Genomic DNA, 18,509 nt, shown 5'->3' on the forward strand with positions numbered 1-18,509 from the left:
CTGGGAAGGTTGTTATCCGACCAAGAGCTTATAACGCGTTGTCCTATGTATTTAACCTACCTTACAAACGCCTAACTAATTATGTAATACCGCGAGATCGCCAAGGCCTGGGGATATAGAGAAGACGTTGTGATTGGTTGGTTAGTAGCATCATCTCCGGTGCCTCAAACAACCGGGCATAGCCGGCTTGCGCCACGCACCGCGTGGCCCGTGTCGTTATGCCTATGGGTCAACGGGCGCGGTGTTGAACAGAAATCCGATAGTGTACCTAGTTCGGAGTATGAGTAAAAGTAGGGGTTTGATTGGTCAATCAAAATTCGAATCCTGGTCTGAAGCATCAAGATAAATGTTGGCACTCCCACCGTGGATCACGCAAAATTCTGGATGGAAAACAAAGACTTTTAAGCTCCTCACAATGGCAGGCTTCTTACAGCAAATCGGAAGCGAGCTCAAAGAATATCACATTTCGCATCTCATCCTCATTGCCGTCTCCCTCGGCATCGCATACCAGTGCCTCCACGCTCTATACAACCTCTATTTGCACCCACTTCGACATATCCCAGGCCCCCCACTATGGATCGCATTCCCAGTTACGAGAACGATTGGTATGGTTCGGGGAATAGCCGAGTTCCAGGTCCGCGAAGCTCATGAGAAGTATGGCGAGATTGTTCGAATCTCCCCTAACGCAATATCCTTCATCAATCCACAAGCCTGGAAAGACATCTACGGACATGGGCATGCAGAATTTCCGAAGCACTATCCCAAGGGGATCAACATGGACCCCAAAAAGATCATCTCGTCCAACGCATCAGACCATTTTCGCTTCCGACGAGCAATGCTGCCAGCCTTTTCTGATAAAGCCCTGGCGCAACAAGAGCCGCTCATTAAGGTCTATGTTGACCTATTGGTGCAGCGATTGCGAGAAGTGTCCGAGTCGGGCAATCCAACCGACATGGTCCAGTGGTATAATTTCACGACTTTTGATTTAATCGCGGACCTTGCGTATGGTACCCCTCTGCAGGGCCTAGCTGAAGGCAAGTCAAATGCATGGCTTGATAACATCTCCAAGTTGATGAGGTACATGCCTGTCCTAGTTTTGATCGGCGTGGCACCCGTCTTGGGTCTGATTCTCAAGCTTGTTGCTGGATCTCAGGTTCGCAACTCACAGGCTAACCACATGGCGCTTGTTACCAAGCTTGCCCATGACCGTATCTACCATAGGAAGCAGGCGGATAGAGGTGACTTCATGGATTATTTCATGCGCTCACGTGGTCAGCCACACGAGCTGAGTGATGCCGAACTGATCGCGAACAGTGATCTGTTAATGGTTGCTGGATCAGAGACAACCGCAACGCTCTTAAGCGGGGCGACTTACTGGCTGCTAAAGACACCACATGCGCTTAAGAAGGCGACAGAGGAAGTTCGTAACGCGTTCAAGTCAGAAGAAGAAATTACCTTCCATGAAGTCCGCACTAAACTACCCTACATGGCTGTCTGCTTGGAAGAGGCCTTGCGCCTTTTCCCTCCAGTTCCGATGTCTCTATCCCGTTCGGTACCAAGGGGATCGCCCATGCAGATTGTCGGCTTGACAATTCCCGAAAATGTAAGAAACTAATATATCCAATCTGCTATCGATGTCGTATATCTAACAAGCATTTTCCATAGACTGTCGTCGGAGTTCATCATATGTCAGCTTACCACTCAGAGCTTAACTTCCATAGAGCGCGGGAATACATCCCAGAACGGTGGCTTCCTGAGTCCGCCACGAACCCGGCGTCGCCATTTCATAACGACCGTCGCGATGCTCATCGCCCCTTTTCTTTCGGGCCTCGGGACTGTATAGGTCGCAACCTTGCGATACATGAGATGCATTTGATTATGGCTAAGGTCCTGTGGAATTTCGACTTAGCTTTGGATAATAAGTCTAGAGACTGGCATAATCAGAAGATCTTCGGACTTTGGGAGAAGCCGCCTCTCGAGGTTTTTGTTAGACAGCGGAAAAACTAGAGTATCATGTATATAAATGTGCCTATGAACTAAAGGTAGCACATATCTACTCGCTAGTTTTATATAACCTCAATATATCAGTTCTAGTAGTTATTCATCTAGCAGTATTATTTGCGATCACATGTAGGCGAAAGATGCATCTCGAACCCTTCGACTACCCTAGGTAATGTTCCCTTCAATCATACGTAAGAACCCTTGCCCCTATTCCGAAAACCAGATAACGTCTCGTAACCTCGTCACCAATTCATCACAGATGTGAGACAATTTCAGTAATAGTGTCGCACATAACTAGTATCTTGAATAGTTTTCCTGCTTAAGTATCGATACTCGAAGTAAGACGCAATGGCTGCCCAGAAGGTAAGTATACTAAACCGAAGTTTATGTTAGCATATGCAGACTCGATCCATCATGGCGGAACCTGAGCTTACAAGAGAGCGATTGCCAGCAACGCCATAATCCAGCTAACTGCGCATGATCCATCCACACAAACATTCGCGTTTGTGGATAGTAATAGACCCATCATGACGGCCCAAAATGGTATATCGACGCAGTTGAGTATGAGGTTGGTCTTTTTATTGGCCCATTTCTGGAGTTTCAAGTTATGTTCTGTAAGGACTTGGTAAATAATAAATACGATGGATTTGAGACCCTGAGCGGCGAATAGCGAGTTAGCTAGGTACCAAGTTCAACTTCTAGGGTAACTCACGATAGCAACTCCCATTATGTGTGCTCTTTGTGGGGGCGGATCTTTCATAGCGATAGAGGCAATGGATAGAATAATCACCAATATAATTAAACATAACTGTGTAATATGCACTCGAAACTTGAGACGAGTATCAAAGTACGTAGACAAGTCCATTGTCGATGAGTCTTAGTTTGCGTGATGGTTCTCTCGAGTGTCTGTGTTATTTACAATGTTAAAGGGTAGAGCCTATATATGACAATATTGAAAGAGGTTTAATTGGAAATTACTTTCTAGTTAAGAGGTAGTTACAATTGATTACTCATAGCAATAAGACGCGAAGTTATGCATTATCAGTCTTCCTATATATTCTTCAGTCTGGAGCTTGGGTGTCTACGTATTCACACATAGTTTTTAAGCCCAATTTGTCGTATGAGATTCGCACGTTTCGTATTTGGTAACTTGCTGCCTAAAGTTACAGATCCATACGCAAGAAAGCATGGTTTACTTGGAACTTCATAGCTGTTGTGGATTGAACTATCAGAAGGTCTTGAATACCAAAGTGTCTTCTGTCATGGCAATGGGGAATTTTTATAAGCTATCGCTGAAATCTTGTATAGGTAGGCCATCGCTATGTCTCGCTACCCATTAGTCAGACAATTCTTCACCATTTATTCGAAGGAGATTTCGACAAGATATTGTGGCTACCTACGGAGGCAGGCTGGAGCGATAGCGTTACCTACCACACATTTTCATTGTGATTATGTATCCATGGTTATCTCCTATTTCCCTGCATAATTGACGCTAACAATGCCAACCTCGTATAGGATAGACTCGGATTCGTACTTCGCTCGTACTTATCGAAAAACTAGCGGCTACGACCTCAACAATGGCTAGATCAGCACAGCCCCCCGGTAATTTGAGACATGCCCCAGTGTGGGGTATTTTACTAAACGACAAGCGAGTCGTACACGCTCTCGCTGTCCGTGTCCGAAAGAGTTCATATTGATATCGGTGTTAGGCGGTTCATTTGTCGTCTATCAATTCTAGAAGGTGTCATCGGGAGGTTCATATTGGTAGATGCCTAGGAGGTAGAGTGTAAGAGTGCCTTGAATTCGTTTAACTAAGATATAAAACCTCGAAAAATAAGAAAAACCAGAACTTGAATACGTATTGAGACTCTAGAACTAGAGGCTATGAGCGCTACTATATTTGACCATGTTTGTTACCAAGTCATTTCTCCTCTTTCTTCTGCGTATAATAATATCAGTTGTCTATTCAGAAGCAGATGTGCCCCCTCCCCCTGAGCCCGAACCTATTGATATCATTGAGTTGCCGCTTCCACCTGTATCTGACGGAACGAAGGGTTCATGTACCTCAGAGCTAGATCCTTTCGGGACAGGATGTATCCTACAGCATGGCGGGCTGGTTCAGTCAGGAAGCTTTTTACCTGACGGCAACCACGTTATTGCGCGTGTCAACTATACTGGTGCACCCGATTCGGGAAGCATATACACAGGCGACCAATTAATACTCATCAAATCCGACGGCACTACTTTCCCTAATGGCAGCCCGTTTAAGTGTATTACTTGTGGAATACCCCAAGATAACGCTGTTGGTCGAGCCAGCACTCTGGATTATCCTCAAGCATTCCGCGACGGAAAACGGATTTTAGCCGGTACTAATATCATTGATTGCGGCGAATTCGATCTTAGTAGCGATCAATGTATCCCCGAATCGACATTTATATATCCCATCCGTTGGAACACTGCCGTGGATGGATCAGGAGAGGGCGGGAGCATTCGCGAATTACGTATACATCCCGATAACATACACATCGGCTTCAATTCATTCGTTAGCACTGGGGGAAAATTGGGCCAATACGCCTACGTCGGCCGGCTTGAATTTAACCCATCGCCAACGACGGGCCTACCTATAGCACCCCGATACGACCTAGCGAATGTGAACGTCTTGGTTAGCGATGGTATCAGAAACCAGCCACTCCTCTTTGAAGGGAATCGGATACGTGTCAACCCTGAAGCTATCACCGTGGGCGAATTCAGAGGCTTCAGTGGAAGTGGTAGGGAGGCTACATACATCGGTAGTCCGAGAGAGTCATCAAACATCGATGTGTTTGCTGTTGACCTAACATCGGGCGCTGTCCGTAGGCTCACGAGTCATCCCGAGTACTGTGACCCCATTGATATCTCGGCGGATGATGAATGGATAGCAATTATGGACACTCGAGGCAGTAATAGGCAGATGTTCATGGCTGGCATGCGAAATATTCCCCCCATCACGGATTTGGTTTCTGTGACAGCAGCATCCTCAACCCGAAATAACGGCGAGCGACGTTTCTTCCAGCCGTATCTCCTTGATAGGTATGGCGACCGCGGGGATTATTACGGACAGCGTATCAATGGAGCGGGTGACGGGAGCCCAGGCAGCATTAACGACCCACAATGGAATGGGCTAGCCGATCCTAAGTTCTCTCTAGATACCACGCGGTTGGTGTATTGGGAAGCTCTTACTGTCGCGCCGGCATGCGGAGGTAATAACCCACTTCCTTGCCCTAATTCTACTGAACCGGGAGGTCGGACGGAACGAGTGATGGTGGCGCATTTCACTTCTCGCCAGCCAGTACCACTAGCACACGTTGAGCCACTGAATGACACTATTCCTTGGGCCACCCCTTACGAGCCGGGATATGTCCCTCCTCTCCCACTCATCGTTTCTAGCGGCGAGTATATAATGGACGGAGCGGTGGCTGGTTCGGCTCAGATCACCATCGTCGCAGACGCCAACCTTACAACTGTGGAGTCCGTCGCTGTAAAATACGACAACTTCTCTGACGATGGGCTTACCTTTCTCGACGGCACGGAGAACGTCACGACGCGGAATCCAACCATCACTCTGAACATAGTCGACTGGTACTCCGACCTAGTTCAGACTGGACAGACGAATGCTACTAAGGTGACTAGCCCTGACGGATTCCATTTGTCTATCGACGCGTTCACGAATATATTCGACGCCAACGGCACGCTGAGCACTACTGTCAATGGTACCTTGTACACACAGCCAGCAAATGGCACTTGAACTGAATATATTCGGTACTGGAATTTTAGATATCATTAGCAACACTTCTCATAATGGCACTTGTGTTAGGTATGTAGTTGGCAACTTTTATCTAATATTTACCGTACCGTATTATCCCCTTGACTGGCATTCAACAGCAACCCCCCGTTGTAATCGGTAGAGTCCGTAAAATTTAACGCAAGTCATTAGCATAAAAGGAAAAAAAACTTGCAATATGCCTTCGTAATAAATATAATTGGCCGACCTGCCAGTCAGGAGGATAGCGGAGTAGATTTGGAGTGGCTCGTAATTCGGTGTATCTACGAATACGAGACTGGGTAGTCCACCGTACTGGGGGATATTTGCAATCGCCCTCGTATTCGTACCTCTTGGCAAATTTCATCCGAAACTTCTGTATGCATAACTCGTAATGGCCGCGCGTTTCCGAGCATCTACTACGAACTTATAATTCCTTAGCCTTACTTTAAATTATGACGGATCAATGTCTACCGTGTTAATACCTAAAGTCTACCTAGTAAGCAGTAACTAAGTATGACCTCGCCAACTCAGAAGGCTACCCGAAGACCGCATGCGAAGACTCGGACAGGATGCCGAGTGTGCAAAGCCAGGAAAGTTAAGGTGGGCTCGCTTAACAACTCGCTCTTCGCTTACATCGTTCTAATCGTACTTACATAGTGTGACGAAACGCGACCGTCTTGTCGCAACTGTATAAGGTAAACACTGGGTTGTTGACTATGTCATTATTGGAAAATTGACGGCGTGCTGATTGGGCTCTACATAGACGCGGGATTAATTGCGATTTCAATACATCAACCTATCCTACGCCCTCTAGTCCTCATGTTACCAGCAGCAGTGCCGGACATACCCCTACTAGCCAGGTCACATCTCCCATAGATACTTCTATCCATCATCAACATGCGCCGACAGGCTGGTTTAGTGCTCTCGACCTTGAGCTTCTCCATCACTTTACTACTTCAACATGCTTCACGTTTTCCACTGAACCGATGGTTCGCAGCTTCTGGCGTGTGAACCTACCACAGATGGGATTCTCATACGAATATGTCCTTAGAGGCCTTCTCTCCGTTGCCGCATTGCACCTTTCCCGGTTCAAACCACAGCGAAGAGACGCCCTAATTGAACAAGCTATGGTTCACCACAACGCGTCGTCGTCTATGGTACTAACTATACTTAATGACTTCGATTCTTCCCATTCAGTGCCCATATTCTTCTTCAGCATGCTCACGACATGGTTCGCGTTTGCTAACCACAGGGAACCGGATAACCTCCTTTTTATATCAAATGGAGTCACGCCCGAATGGCTATTTCTTTTCAGAGGCATGCGTAGCGTAATGGAGCTCAATACTGACGCTATAAGCTCCATCGCAGCATTGGGCTTCATATTCGACTCGGGCAAACAGATGAACGAAGCTTGGGAAACTACTGCGCCCCCCGAACACGAAGGGCTCAAAGAACTGGAAAATACCCTCAAGCTATACGTCAAAGATGCACAAAAATTAGACGCACTTACCCACGGAATAGAAACACTAAAGCGGAGCTTCGTCTATTTCTCCAATTGTAACTTCACCGATGACCAGCGACTTAGAGCCGCATTTATGTGGCTATTCAAGGTTCGAGAGGAGTTTATAAAGTTACTAAAGGAACGGGATAATGAAGCGTTATGTGTGCTTTCTTTCTTCTGTGTCCTGCTTAAACGACTTGATTACGTCTGGTGTATAGAAGGCTCGGGTGTACATTTGATCGGCAGGATATACTCCGTGTTAGATGAGAGATATAGACTATGGATTCGATGGCCGATTGAGGAGATTGGTTGGGTCCCCTAATATGAACCATAAAACATTATAATGCTACTGGATAATTCCAAGAGGCAACTCTACTGCCCTCAACAGTAGGAACATGATAATACATCTAGATCCGTTAACCAGCTGAACCAACAGCGCCCTGGTAGGCGACCCCCCTAACACCAATTTTGCACCGAACATGAGCTTACTTATAGGAGCCAATGGGAGCGGCTGGAACATCATTATACGTGCCTTTTAAGGTTAGATTTGCAGGATATTAGGAAACCAATATAGTATGCGTATATATAAATACTTTGTATATTAGTTTTTAGATAGCTTTATACGCTGTTTACCCCTAAAGAGGTCTGCGAGGGCTGGTCCTTCCCCCTTGCCCTGGCGTTAAATATACCAACCAACCCAGATCCGTTACCATTAATTTTATTTCTTTGAATTAATAAAACCGCCTTCTTTCTTGGTCCTGATAATGCTAATTATTATTCTTTAATCTTTCTGTTTTACTCCTATCTTCGTAATATTTCCACCTTTCCGTTTCCTCCTCATTCAACTCCGCGAAGAAAATAGGTAGCAAACTTCTACCTACGCGAGGATAACTGTCTTCGACGGCCAACAAAGCATCCATGACTTTAGGCTTGGCAATCACCTCTACAAACTCGAGGGGCATACCAAATGCCTCCGGCGAGCAACTGGCACCGGCAACGTAAGTGCTTTGTAAGATACCTAAGCCACCTACCGCGAGAAGAAACCAGCCAGGTATTTTGTTGGATTCCCGAGGCAGCGATCAGGAGGAAGATCCAGAAGATAGCCAGAACGAGAACGGCCAGCCTTGCCGGCCGCGACTTTATTGTTCCCCAATCGGAAGCGGCAAGGTCCTCCAGGTCAAAGCCAACGCCGGCACCTTGAACTACTATGGCGTATTGGCTCTAGTTGATGCGAATGTCTTCTCGGTGCCCTCACGACAGGCCCTTTTTTCTTTAGCCCACTGAGGAAGGGCTTCCGAGATGAAGGCCAATATCATGCCTGCTCCGGTCACAAGCAGGATACTCAAATTGTCGTATAGACCACACGGTATGGCCGTCACTCCGAGCTGCAAGAGACATGTAACAAGCCCGGCAATATACGGAGAATCGTACCCGGGGTAATTCTTGGACGGCTTCCTTGCCTTGTAAATGGAGACACACAATCCAGCCTTAGGCGGCCGTGCTGGTTCCGGCTTCCCCCTTTCCCGAGCGCGCCGCTTCATACTCTCCCAGCCCAGCTCGATCATCTCTTTGACACTATTCTCAACCGTATTCCGGACAGCAACTCTATTTACCTCTACGGCACCACTGACGTCGGTATTCTGGGCCTGTGGCTGGCTATCCATCCACGTCTCAAAGTCCCGGACGATGCGCCCGATAATCCAACTATCATTGTCGCGCACAAATCCGTTTTGCGCGTTTACGACTTTGCACGAGTAGTCGGGAGCAGGCATCAGCCCATCCCCACTGATGGCGGATAGAACGGCGGTTACGGCGTATGCAACCCATCCTAAAGGAAGGAAGGAAAGGTGAGATCAGAATCAGCTGAATAAGTTCGTGTCTACAGCGGGTTGGCCGCGGGGGACATACCGAATGAGAACGCGACTGGGGTGATGCGCGACCCGACCAACTGCGCGAGCGCACGAGCAACGACGTCGCCGCCGAGAAGAAGGAGCACGGAGAAGACGCCGGTTGGATTCGTGAACTGACTCGTAAAGTCGCTTGAAGGAGTGCTCGGATCGAAAGCACGCCGTAAGACGGGAAGCAGAGGAGCCATATTGCTCAGCGATGTTGGGGTGGATTTGGTGGGGGATAAGATTCAAAAAGCCAGGAGCGCATAACTACCTCTAAGTAAAGTAAGATACCTAGGTAGGTAGCTAGCAAACTCACTCTTACGTCGTAAAGGGCTAAGAGGACTTTATACATTAAGGATTAGGCTTGCTCATGAGACCAGCAAGTGGCCTATGGCCCTCTTGTTGGTTGTGACGAAACAAAACAGAAACAGGGGCAAGCATCGATTGTGAGCTGTCATAATTTATTTGGCTCGCGTCAGCCGCAGTACTAGGACTTCCTACTGTGTAGATTTGCTTGTTTAACCGTGGTGTATATAGTTAAGTCTTCATGAACTGTTAGTCTTGTAATTATCTTGACTATAGGATGGGCTCAACTCTACCCCCCTTCCCACAGCTAATTGGTAGTTTTGTGCACATAGGAATAGTCTACCACAATGTGGTGTAAGTACCTAATACGGTATAAAATAAATCTATCGTCTTTTTCGTAGCACTTAAAGACGATTTGAGGTATCTCGAACAATTAAGCTTAAAGTTATAGTTATAGTGGTGGGGCCATCGAATTCGCAACGTGCGGCCCGCTCCGTGATGCACATGGAGTTTACCCCGTAATCTACATAAATACTCCGATGGTTGGGACCAGATCAAGGTTTCGATAGTGTCTTTCACTTAGGTACATATTCTATCTACTTGTGTTCAAAGTGAAGAAAATGTCGAGATCGTGATGGTGAGACTACTTCTAATCCTGACTTTCAACATATTAGTGTCTAAGGCTTAGTATGGATTTCAGCTCTTAGATCGTGATACAGCTTAGATATTTAAACATAAACAGTAGTAATCAAGCGATTGACTTGTATTATAATTAATTTCTATATCGATGGCTCGATGCCTATGTGTGTCTATGATCAGTCAATATATCATGATGTCGTGATGGTAATCCCTTTTCCAAACCCCGCTATATATTCCTCATAATCCGTCATTAAAATACCCAGGAAATTTAAGGAGCGCCTTATGCGACGGCAGTCATTTCGTAGGGTTTTAGTGGTAATGTTACCGGCTCGCACTGGACTGTACGAGCCGTGTAGATTTGACCGAGCGTCCAGTTAGGGTTGGTCCACGTCTCATCGGTGCAGGAGAGATCTAGATCGACGGTACCATAAGCATTGACGGTAGTACTATAAAACTTGTTAATTGATGATGATAGTTTACTTTTTTTTGATGGTAGTAACTTACGGGTATGTGGGATCGGTGTCGCTGCACGTCCAAGTTTGGTTGACGTTCAACTTGCCACTAGGGCGGCTGAAGTCGAAAGTAGTCTTTGTAGTGTGGCCCTCCGGAACAGTGCAGGTGTACGCAAATGTGCCGTAGAAGAAGTCGGAGAGCTGGTTGCTAGAGGCACTGCAAATAGCTTGGTACTCGAGAGCCGGGTTTGTTAGGTTGAAGTTTACATAACCCCACGAATTTTGATGGGCGGGTGTGCTGAAAATGTAAGACGCATGGTAGTCGAAGTTTTCAATCGTCCATTCGAAATCGCCAAAAGAGGCGTCTTGGCAACCTGGATTGCTGTCGCGGTTGTAAAGTTCCAATGGCGCCGCAGCTGCCAAAGGTAGGAGAGTGGTGATGGTTGAGATGAAGCCGCGCATTTTGATGTGATGTGATGTGATGTGATGTGTATTATTATATCAAGTATGGTATGGGATAGGATAGGGGTGTAGATTGGTGGTTGATGAATTATATATTATTGTTGATTGTATGTTATAATACTCTATCGGTTGATGATGTATATAAAATTCTCACCAAGATGGCGGAAGGCATTCGCACTTATATAACACTGGTAGTTTTCACTTATGGGCAGCTCCTCTCGTGAAGAGTGAGATCTGGTGATGGACTCTAAGAACGGATGCAAGAAGCTAGTGACGTCGACAGGCGATCTTGGACTGCATGGAGCCGCCAAGATCTCGTATTGCTAAGAGGGGCTGTGAGGCTAGCCAGCGAGTCATAGTGCTAACGGAGGCCGAAAAGGGCAAAGAGACGGCCTAAATGCCGATGTTACTGTCCGTTAATAGTGGATCTTAAAGAGCATAATTCAAAGAGTGCCCGACTCTTATTAGCTACCTAACTATTAGCCAGCCAGCCACAACGATTGTAGCCCCGGATGTGGATAGAGCTGACCGGCAGATGCGGCATATCTGATTTTTTTTATTCGTGTTGCGCCACAGTTATTTTTATCCTCGTCTATGCATATTATCGTACCGGTAGGGTGGAAGGGTCCGGCCGTCAAACTTTAAACACCTCAGCGGTCCTAATATCCTTAACCCAACCCCCCTCAGGTTCGCTCTTAGGTGAGCTGTACAACGGAGCTGACGCCTTTCAGAAGTCCGTGATTGGGCAGCTATCTACGCCAATTATTGAGGCTGCGCAAATGATGGAGAGAATACGACGGTAACGTTACTGATCAGCTGCAGGTACTATGCCTTAGGAAATTTCATTCAATGAATTTTGCCTTTTTCAAAGAACATTTGATCGAGTCCACGTGGAATCTAGTAGAGTCTGTCCGAATCATGTCTCGGTCTATCCGTTCATATTGAAATACGCGAATTCTTTGTTGAACCGACATCTACACCGCATACGATAGCGACCTTGCTAAGAAATACTATTTGTTTTTGTGCCCACTTCAGCCTTAATACTATAACGAGTCCTGGCTGTTATCGTATCAGCATGATATCATATCTTGTTAAAAAAATGCTATTGCTCGAAAACTCGGTACCATCGGCGGTGAGCGAAAATCAACGCAACACAGCATTAGGTTAGGTACCTGATACGGACTTCATTCATTAAGGCGCCTTTTTTTTTTTTTTTTTTTTTTTTTTTGAGTGGGCTGATAAGCGACTTAATTTACTATTCAACTGTGGAATCTCTAAGCTCTTGAACATGTTCATGATTTACGTGGATATCCGTTACGTCATTGCTTTTGGGTTGAAATAATAGAGTACCTAACCAAGAGTTTTACATAACTCTTCTCTTTATTTCTATGTATCCGAGGCCGAGAAGAACGCATAACTTTTTCTCTTAGTGTATATTTGATGTGGCTATACGCTCAACCACATTATTTGTAGATCTCTAAGAGGTCATAACTAGTTAAGTTCCCCAAAGGCCAACCAGTTCCCCTTATTACAAATCTGTGATTACTCTTATACCGGCTTAAACATGCCGCGCCGTGTACGACATAATTAAGATAAGGTCGCCAAGTACAACGGCTATTCAGAAGCTTAACCCTAATCATATTTTGACTTATCAACATAAGAATCGAAAATCGTCCCCGCGACCTTGGTAGACTATGTTTGAGAGCAACGACTGAACAACCTTAACTTTAATAATGCAATAATAAAACGAAGCATTTTCGCCATTGATAGAATAGGTAGTTGTGAACGGTTTAATAAAACGGTTTGGTTAAGACTATTGAAACTGAAGATCCTTTTTTACTTACCCTAAAATATAGATTGCAGCTTCCACTGAAGATCAAGGCAGGCAAATGCATCATTTTGGTTGTCACTGATCAAGTCCGGAATATGAGAAGTTAAATAGGCGGTGATGCATTTATCAGGTATACATGCTTGTATGCGTACCTTAGGTACCTTATATGCAATTGCTCCACCGCCTGACCGTGTTCATCGTCATGCCGGGGTTTCGGTCTGCTGCGCGTGTCTCGTGCTTCGTGCTTCGTGCTTCGTGCTGAAAGCTTGTCGCCTACTTTCTATTCCGCTTCCGTCGTCAACAGTATTAAATATTTACGATTCTAGCAAATTTCACACCTCCAGACCCGAGGAAGATACAGAAGCTCTTCGCCGTTTACTGTTAGCAATATTATTTTTCGTTAATCGGTACAATAACAGGTTTATATCTAAGGGCATGGCGCCACCCGCCGAGATCACCATCCCGACAACGTCGCTTCAAACCCCGGCCGACAATTCGAAACCATACACACTCTATAATATCACACTACGCCTTCCTCTACGGACGTTCGTCGTACAGAAGCGTTATTCCGACTTTGCCACATTACATCAAAACCTCACCTCCTTAGTTGGCGCACCACCACCCGCCCCTTTACCAGGGAAATCGTGGTTTAAATCTACAGTCACCTCCCCCGAACTCACCGAAGACCGCCGTCGTGGCCTCGAAGCTTACCTCCGCGCTATTGCTGAGTCCCCCGACCGAAGATGGCGTGATACGCCAGCGTGGCGCACTTTCCTAAACCTCCCGAGTCAGAGTAGCACCAGTAACAGCACAGCCAGCGTGAGAGCTGGCTATGGCTTTCCTAACCGAGATGCTGCGAATGCTGCCGCCGCACAGGACCCGGGGACCTGGCTCGATCTACATGGAGAAATGAAGAGAGATCTTCAAGAGGCACGGCGGTGTCTGGCAAGGAGGGACAGTGCTATGGATAATTCTGCTGCGCTCGAAGCCGGATCAGCTGCCAAGAAAGCGCTGGTCAAGGCTGGCAGCTTACTTACCGTTCTAGGAAATGGTCTTAGGGTGATGCAGGACGCGAAGAGGTTGGGCGATGGCGAAATCAGACGGCGGAAAGATCTGCTCGCTGCTGCACGGGTCGAAAGGGAGGATCTGGAGAAGCTGAGCACTGCGGTAACCGCGGTTGCAAAAGCATCTCAAAGGGCTATGCCATCCGCGGCCGACAAAGCCGCGTTAATCGGAAACGGACCCAAAGGACGCGGCAGGGTTCTCGGCGCCCCGCTACCCGAAAGCGAGCGTACCCGGGAATTAGACAACAGTGGAGTCGTACAATTGCAAAGGCAAATGATGAAGGAACAAGACGAAGACGTAGAAGAACTAGGTAAGATCATCCGGAGGCAGCGCGAGATGGCGGAAGCCATCAACCGCGAAGTCGAGGAGCAGACCGAGATGCTAGATCACGTCAATAGCCAAACGGATGTCCTGAGCGGCAAGGTCAACGTCGCTAAGAATCGTACTAAGAAAATCTCATGACTCGACCTGGTCATTGGATCGGCGGTTAAAGGGCTCCTCCTCTGGGTCGAGTTTGTTCTAAGGATCATCTGGCTCGTCAGAAGTATATTCGAGTGGATGGCCTGGTTAATTGAAAGCTTACTCTTATTAGTACTAACGGATTGATGACTGTTCCTATACATTTGAAGTCGCCATACATCGTTCAGCATCAGCATGTTAGTCCGTCTGGGCGACCTTTTCAGCGGCCTGTACGATATGATGGGTATTTTATCGGATAATGAGAACTGTACTTTTATAGACATAGCAACTTCGACATTGAGATACCAGTAGACTGAAGAGATTTCGTATATTTCCAAGCTAAATCATTTATCTAACCTAGTATCTCAGCCTTGGTCTTGAGGATACAACCAACATACCTACGTAGACATACAACGAGCACGCCTAGCAAAGCATAAGTGGGATAGGGGTGTTTGGAACGCTACGATATGTCGACAATCCTATTGGTATTAATCAATACGCCTTATGCCTCAACAAACAGCTTGTTGGTCTTTATCTAGGGTCAAAGGAACAATACCTTAGAAGCTGACTCGAATAGCTACAGATGCCTTGTTAATACTTTGTTAATATTTTGTTTGCCAATATCCAGCGTAATTTAAGTCAGTGTATGATCCAGAGATCCTGATATAAATCACGGGGAGCTGTTGCGGCAGTTCTACAGTAACGCCTCTTCCAGGTTTGAATTGTCATCCCTACGTTGGAATCATTCTTTCGTAAAACATGTATGTCTAGTTAACCGTCTAGGTTTGTAGATTGATCCTAGTTTTCCCAACCGTCTTCCGGTTTTATATTTAGAAAGGAGAGGCAAACAGCAAGATGCGTGACCATTTAATGATATATTCCTAGCAAAATATTATCCAACTTAGATATCTAAACCAGATCCTATCTCTACCGATCATAATGTACACTAGGGAGGATATAACTCAAATCTACCCCTAGGTGGATGCTACAAAACTATTGTTCTCTAATACTCAGATCAACCGACAACCTAGTCTTTGCGCCTAAGGAGACCGCACTGTTTCAAATAAAAAACAAACTTGATCGGGGCGCCCACCACATATAAACTGTTCGTAAATATAAAAGAGCGTTTTCAGGGCTCAGATAACAGATGAAGGTGCTAAAAAGCTTGCTATATGAAAATTAATTTTAAAAAGGCCGGACGTTCTTGGCCTCTTTGACGAAGTTCAGTATATATACTTCCGTAGTGACTCAGTCCGTTGCGAATTTACTTCAGTATCCCCCCTAATTGCGCTAGACGGATAGATAGTAAGGCTCAACATTCATAACTCCCGTCACGCCAAAACTTTACTCAAGTCGTCAGCTGGTAAAACATTCGTGAATCACTGACGTATACCTGGTACCTAACTAAGGCAAGAGTCACAGCCCTACAGAAGACAGAGCGCACAGGTACGTGCATATAAATAGCGGTACAACTCTGAATAAACTCTGAATTTGAGTCAGTGCGGAGAAAAGTAGGAGTCACTCACGATAGTTTCACTAAAACCTGGCGATATAAATGCTCATATAAATACTGATATAAATACTGACCGACGTCCCCCTCCCACCCCCAGGTCACTTCTTATTTTACACTCCTGGACGTAAACAAATTCACCATCATCATCAACTTCTTCCTATTTAATCCGAAACCACTCGTCTAAAATATTTCATCGGTTTCTACTTTCTTATTAAATCATCATCTTTCTACACACATCTACCTTGGGTAGCCTTAATAGTTACCTCTTATCGGTACACTTTTCGACTTCCACTAATTCCACGTCTCAATTACCTACAACTAAATCCAACCCGCCGTTTCCTCACACAGCTTTCGCCTCCATAATTATCTCTATTCTTATCCCTAATTTATTTACCTACCCAATAAGAAACCTCCAAGCTTTAATTCTCGCTCAAGGCATAATGGGGTCAGCGCGAGGTACCAAACCTGAAAAGGAGGCAAAGGTTATTGTCGCCGAGCGACTTAGAAAGGAGGCAAAGGCTATCGCCGACGACCGAAGAAAGTATAAGGAGAAGCATCGTTTGATGCAAGGATGGGTTTACGATAAGTACAAGCCCAGCACCGCTGGTAGCGATAAGGAAGTTCAACTCGATGCTTTTGACGAGGAAACCTCTACTGAGAACGCTGTTATCAGCACCCGGCCAGCAGAGGGTTCGGTCTGGCATCTTCCGACCTCATCAAATGGACGGCAAGGGCCAAGGGACTTGACTTTAGGCACGATGCTTGAAGCTGCAGAACGGTGCTACCAGATTTCCAAAAATGATTTCGACACTATGAGCTTATGTGACCATATCCACCACATCCAAGAAGTCTTACAACCAGACAACTCGCCGACGCCAGTCTCCGAAGCACTAGTGACTCAGCCTTTAGTAGTCCTAGCTCAACACCAGCTATATCTGGCCAAAAAAGACTACAAAGCCTGTGTAGCCAGGATCGCTCTTCACAGCAGCTTACCGGAAAGCGTGAAGCGAAACATAAAGACGTGCCAGGACTGTTACGATAGATTTCGACCTGACATAAAGTCCTGTTCTTGCGCCAAAAAGAAGCAGACCTGTCTCCACGGTCCCTGTCGCTACCACCCAGGTAAGCATTTCTATCGTTATAATATACACGTGGCAACCTGCTAATCAAATAAATTCATAGGGAATATTAAATGCTGGGGAGAGGATACCGGCATGAAAAATTACCTGGAGGAGAAAAAGGTCACTGCTAAGGAGTTCAACCTCTGGATTCACATGTGCTACTGGGACTGCTGCGGCGCCAAGCTGGTGACCGTCGATCCTAGTACGGCACGGCGTAGCCAGAAGAAAAAGAAGATTCCTCTGGAGAAATGGGAGATTGCGAATGATATTGATGGAAGCGTGGGTTGTAAGACCCGGGACCACCACGTCGCGATTCAGTAGCGTGTGTCACGAGGTGGAACTAAACAACATGGAAACAACTTCGTTGTTTCGCGAGGAACTCTAACCAATCTGGCGAGCCTATGGCTCGTATATACATACAATTTTCTTTGTTCTAGATGTCTCATCTAGAATCCTGACAGTGTTATCGGCACTAAGGATTCTTCTCGGAGTTATTGGATATTGGCGTTGGACCTATTAACCACTGATTTAAAAGGCCTAGCTCTGAAGGAGAGCGTATATATAGGACTATAGGAGGGAATATGATACCCTAGGGCGTTTAAAAACTGCTATATGAATTGAAAATCAGTAGTTCAATGATTTCTTAACTTATTCTTAGGCAAGATGCCGTGATAGACCCATCAACGGGGTACCTCGGGCAAGGGGCTCTGAGAAATATAAGGAGTCCAGGCTGGACTAAGTCTAGAATTTCCATACTTCAACACAGCCGTAGTCTCGTTTGTTAGGTACTCAGATCCTGACATTCTGGGGTTGTGCGTAGTATACATTCAACCATGTACTATTTATTTAAAGGTGCTCGCGGAAATGACAACAGGTATACCAAACGTCCCTTGAGCTGGTATTCGAGCGACTCCTTGGATATCGTAGTGGCGATTATAATACCGTTACGGGGGAACCCCTGGAGTATCATAAGTTTGAGAGGACAGGGCTAACCAGAGAGGCGGGCCATAGCTTAATAAATGCCACCGTCGTAAAATACCTAAAGTCCCTAGGTTAGTTGGCTCCGATGGCTATAATAACTAATATATCTAAATCAATCTCGGTCTTCTGTTTGGGTTTCTAGGAAGGAAGACGAAGGAGAACTATGTTCTGAAATAACTCGATTTACATATCTAATTTTATTTTATACGTTCTATATATGAACGGCGTCATTTAGTAACACGTTTACGCTATGGAGTAGATACTACTTTTACCTAATCTTAGTTTGTAGTATCATTGCTTTTGGGAACTTCATCCTCAACATCGGAGGCTTCCTCCTCATCAGAATCTTCCTCCTTCTCCTCAGATGTTCCCTCTTTTTTCCCAGAGGTCCCTTCATCCTTCTTCGGCGCGGCTACGTCGCACCAGCATTTCCAGAAGAGAAACCCGCATCTATCGCATCTCTCGTCTGGCCCACATTGTACCA

The 18,509-nt window shown here is 46.0% G+C and overlaps 8 protein-coding genes across 8 annotated transcripts; 4 read left to right on the forward strand and 4 right to left on the reverse strand.

Annotated features, from left to right (window-relative positions):
• Nucleotides 1-415: 415 nt before the first annotated feature.
• On the forward strand, nucleotides 416-2,007 carry F5Y00DRAFT_265923 (cytochrome P450; the record flags this gene model as incomplete). The annotated part of the gene is made up of 2 exons (XM_048011856.1): nucleotides 416-1,603; nucleotides 1,666-2,007. 2 exons carry the CDS (start codon nucleotides 416-418, stop codon nucleotides 2,005-2,007), a joined length of 1,530 nt encoding a protein of 509 aa, XP_047861001.1.
• A 224-nt stretch (nucleotides 2,008-2,231) lies between these two features.
• F5Y00DRAFT_273336 (uncharacterized protein) lies at nucleotides 2,232-2,983 on the reverse strand. The gene is made up of 3 exons (XM_048013160.1): nucleotides 2,714-2,983; nucleotides 2,436-2,656; nucleotides 2,232-2,373 (listed from the first exon to the last, which is right to left on the reverse strand). Exons 1-3 carry the CDS (start codon nucleotides 2,864-2,866, stop codon nucleotides 2,274-2,276), a joined length of 474 nt encoding a protein of 157 aa, XP_047861002.1. The 5' UTR covers nucleotides 2,867-2,983; the 3' UTR covers nucleotides 2,232-2,273.
• Nucleotides 2,984-3,907: 924 nt separating this feature from the next.
• Nucleotides 3,908-7,626, forward strand: F5Y00DRAFT_255549 (uncharacterized protein; the record flags this gene model as incomplete). The annotated part of the gene is made up of 4 exons (XM_048010300.1): nucleotides 3,908-3,944; nucleotides 3,978-5,757; nucleotides 6,335-6,403; nucleotides 6,567-7,626. The coding sequence occupies 4 exons, from the start codon at nucleotides 3,908-3,910 to the stop codon at nucleotides 7,624-7,626; spliced, it is 2,946 nt and encodes a 981-aa protein (XP_047861003.1).
• A 402-nt stretch (nucleotides 7,627-8,028) lies between these two features.
• Nucleotides 8,029-8,390, reverse strand: F5Y00DRAFT_181832 (uncharacterized protein). Its single transcript, XM_048005017.1, has one exon. The coding sequence runs from the start codon at nucleotides 8,264-8,266 to the stop codon at nucleotides 8,072-8,074; it is 195 nt and encodes a 64-aa protein (XP_047861004.1). The 5' UTR covers nucleotides 8,267-8,390; the 3' UTR covers nucleotides 8,029-8,071.
• A 119-nt stretch (nucleotides 8,391-8,509) lies between these two features.
• On the reverse strand, nucleotides 8,510-9,399 carry F5Y00DRAFT_265926 (uncharacterized protein; the record flags this gene model as incomplete). Its single annotated transcript, XM_048011857.1, has 2 exons — nucleotides 8,510-9,132; nucleotides 9,213-9,399. 2 exons carry the CDS (start codon nucleotides 9,397-9,399, stop codon nucleotides 8,510-8,512), a joined length of 810 nt encoding a protein of 269 aa, XP_047861005.1.
• Nucleotides 9,400-10,247: 848 nt separating this feature from the next.
• F5Y00DRAFT_247257 (uncharacterized protein) lies at nucleotides 10,248-11,580 on the reverse strand. Its single transcript, XM_048009257.1, has 2 exons — nucleotides 10,646-11,580; nucleotides 10,248-10,587 (listed from the first exon to the last, which is right to left on the reverse strand). The coding sequence occupies exons 1-2, from the start codon at nucleotides 11,053-11,055 to the stop codon at nucleotides 10,422-10,424; spliced, it is 576 nt and encodes a 191-aa protein (XP_047861006.1). The 5' UTR covers nucleotides 11,056-11,580; the 3' UTR covers nucleotides 10,248-10,421.
• A 1,741-nt stretch (nucleotides 11,581-13,321) lies between these two features.
• F5Y00DRAFT_265928 (Phox-like protein) lies at nucleotides 13,322-14,413 on the forward strand (the record flags this gene model as incomplete). The annotated part of the gene is made up of 1 exon (XM_048011858.1): nucleotides 13,322-14,413. The coding sequence occupies one exon, from the start codon at nucleotides 13,322-13,324 to the stop codon at nucleotides 14,411-14,413; it is 1,092 nt and encodes a 363-aa protein (XP_047861007.1).
• Nucleotides 14,414-16,363: 1,950 nt separating this feature from the next.
• F5Y00DRAFT_273339 (uncharacterized protein) lies at nucleotides 16,364-17,472 on the forward strand (the record flags this gene model as incomplete). The annotated part of the gene is made up of 2 exons (XM_048013161.1): nucleotides 16,364-17,045; nucleotides 17,106-17,472. The coding sequence occupies 2 exons, from the start codon at nucleotides 16,364-16,366 to the stop codon at nucleotides 17,363-17,365; spliced, it is 942 nt and encodes a 313-aa protein (XP_047861008.1). The 3' UTR covers nucleotides 17,366-17,472.
• Nucleotides 17,473-18,509: the final 1,037 nt, after the last annotated feature.

This window comes from Daldinia vernicosa (assembly GCF_022497035.1).
Source record: "Daldinia vernicosa strain CBS 139.73 unplaced genomic scaffold F5Y00scaffold_62, whole genome shotgun sequence".
Classification (NCBI taxonomy): Eukaryota; Fungi; Ascomycota; class Sordariomycetes; order Xylariales; family Hypoxylaceae; genus Daldinia; species Daldinia vernicosa.

What these genes read in the sequence shown, in the direction of transcription:
- F5Y00DRAFT_273336 (XM_048013160.1), bottom strand. Translation starts at nt 2,866, where the DNA reads ATGGACTTGTCTACGTACTTTGATACTCGTCTCAAGTTTCGAGTGCAT. An exon ending in ACATAATGGGAGTTGCTATC is followed by an intron (nt 2,657 to 2,713) that starts GTGAGTTACCCT and finishes TTCGCCGCTCAG; the next exon opens with GGTCTCAAATCCATCGTATT. An exon ending in TTGCTGGCAATCGCTCTCTT is followed by an intron (nt 2,374 to 2,435) that starts GTAAGCTCAGGT and finishes ACTTCGGTTTAG; the next exon opens with TATACTTACCTTCTGGGCAG.
- F5Y00DRAFT_181832 (XM_048005017.1), bottom strand. Translation starts at nt 8,266, where the DNA reads ATGCCCCTCGAGTTTGTAGAGGTGATTGCCAAGCCTAAAGTCATGGAT.
- F5Y00DRAFT_247257 (XM_048009257.1), bottom strand. Translation starts at nt 11,055, where the DNA reads ATGCGCGGCTTCATCTCAACCATCACCACTCTCCTACCTTTGGCAGCT. An exon ending in GACACCGATCCCACATACCC is followed by an intron (nt 10,588 to 10,645) that starts GTAAGTTACTAC and finishes CAAGTTTTATAG; the next exon opens with TACTACCGTCAATGCTTATG.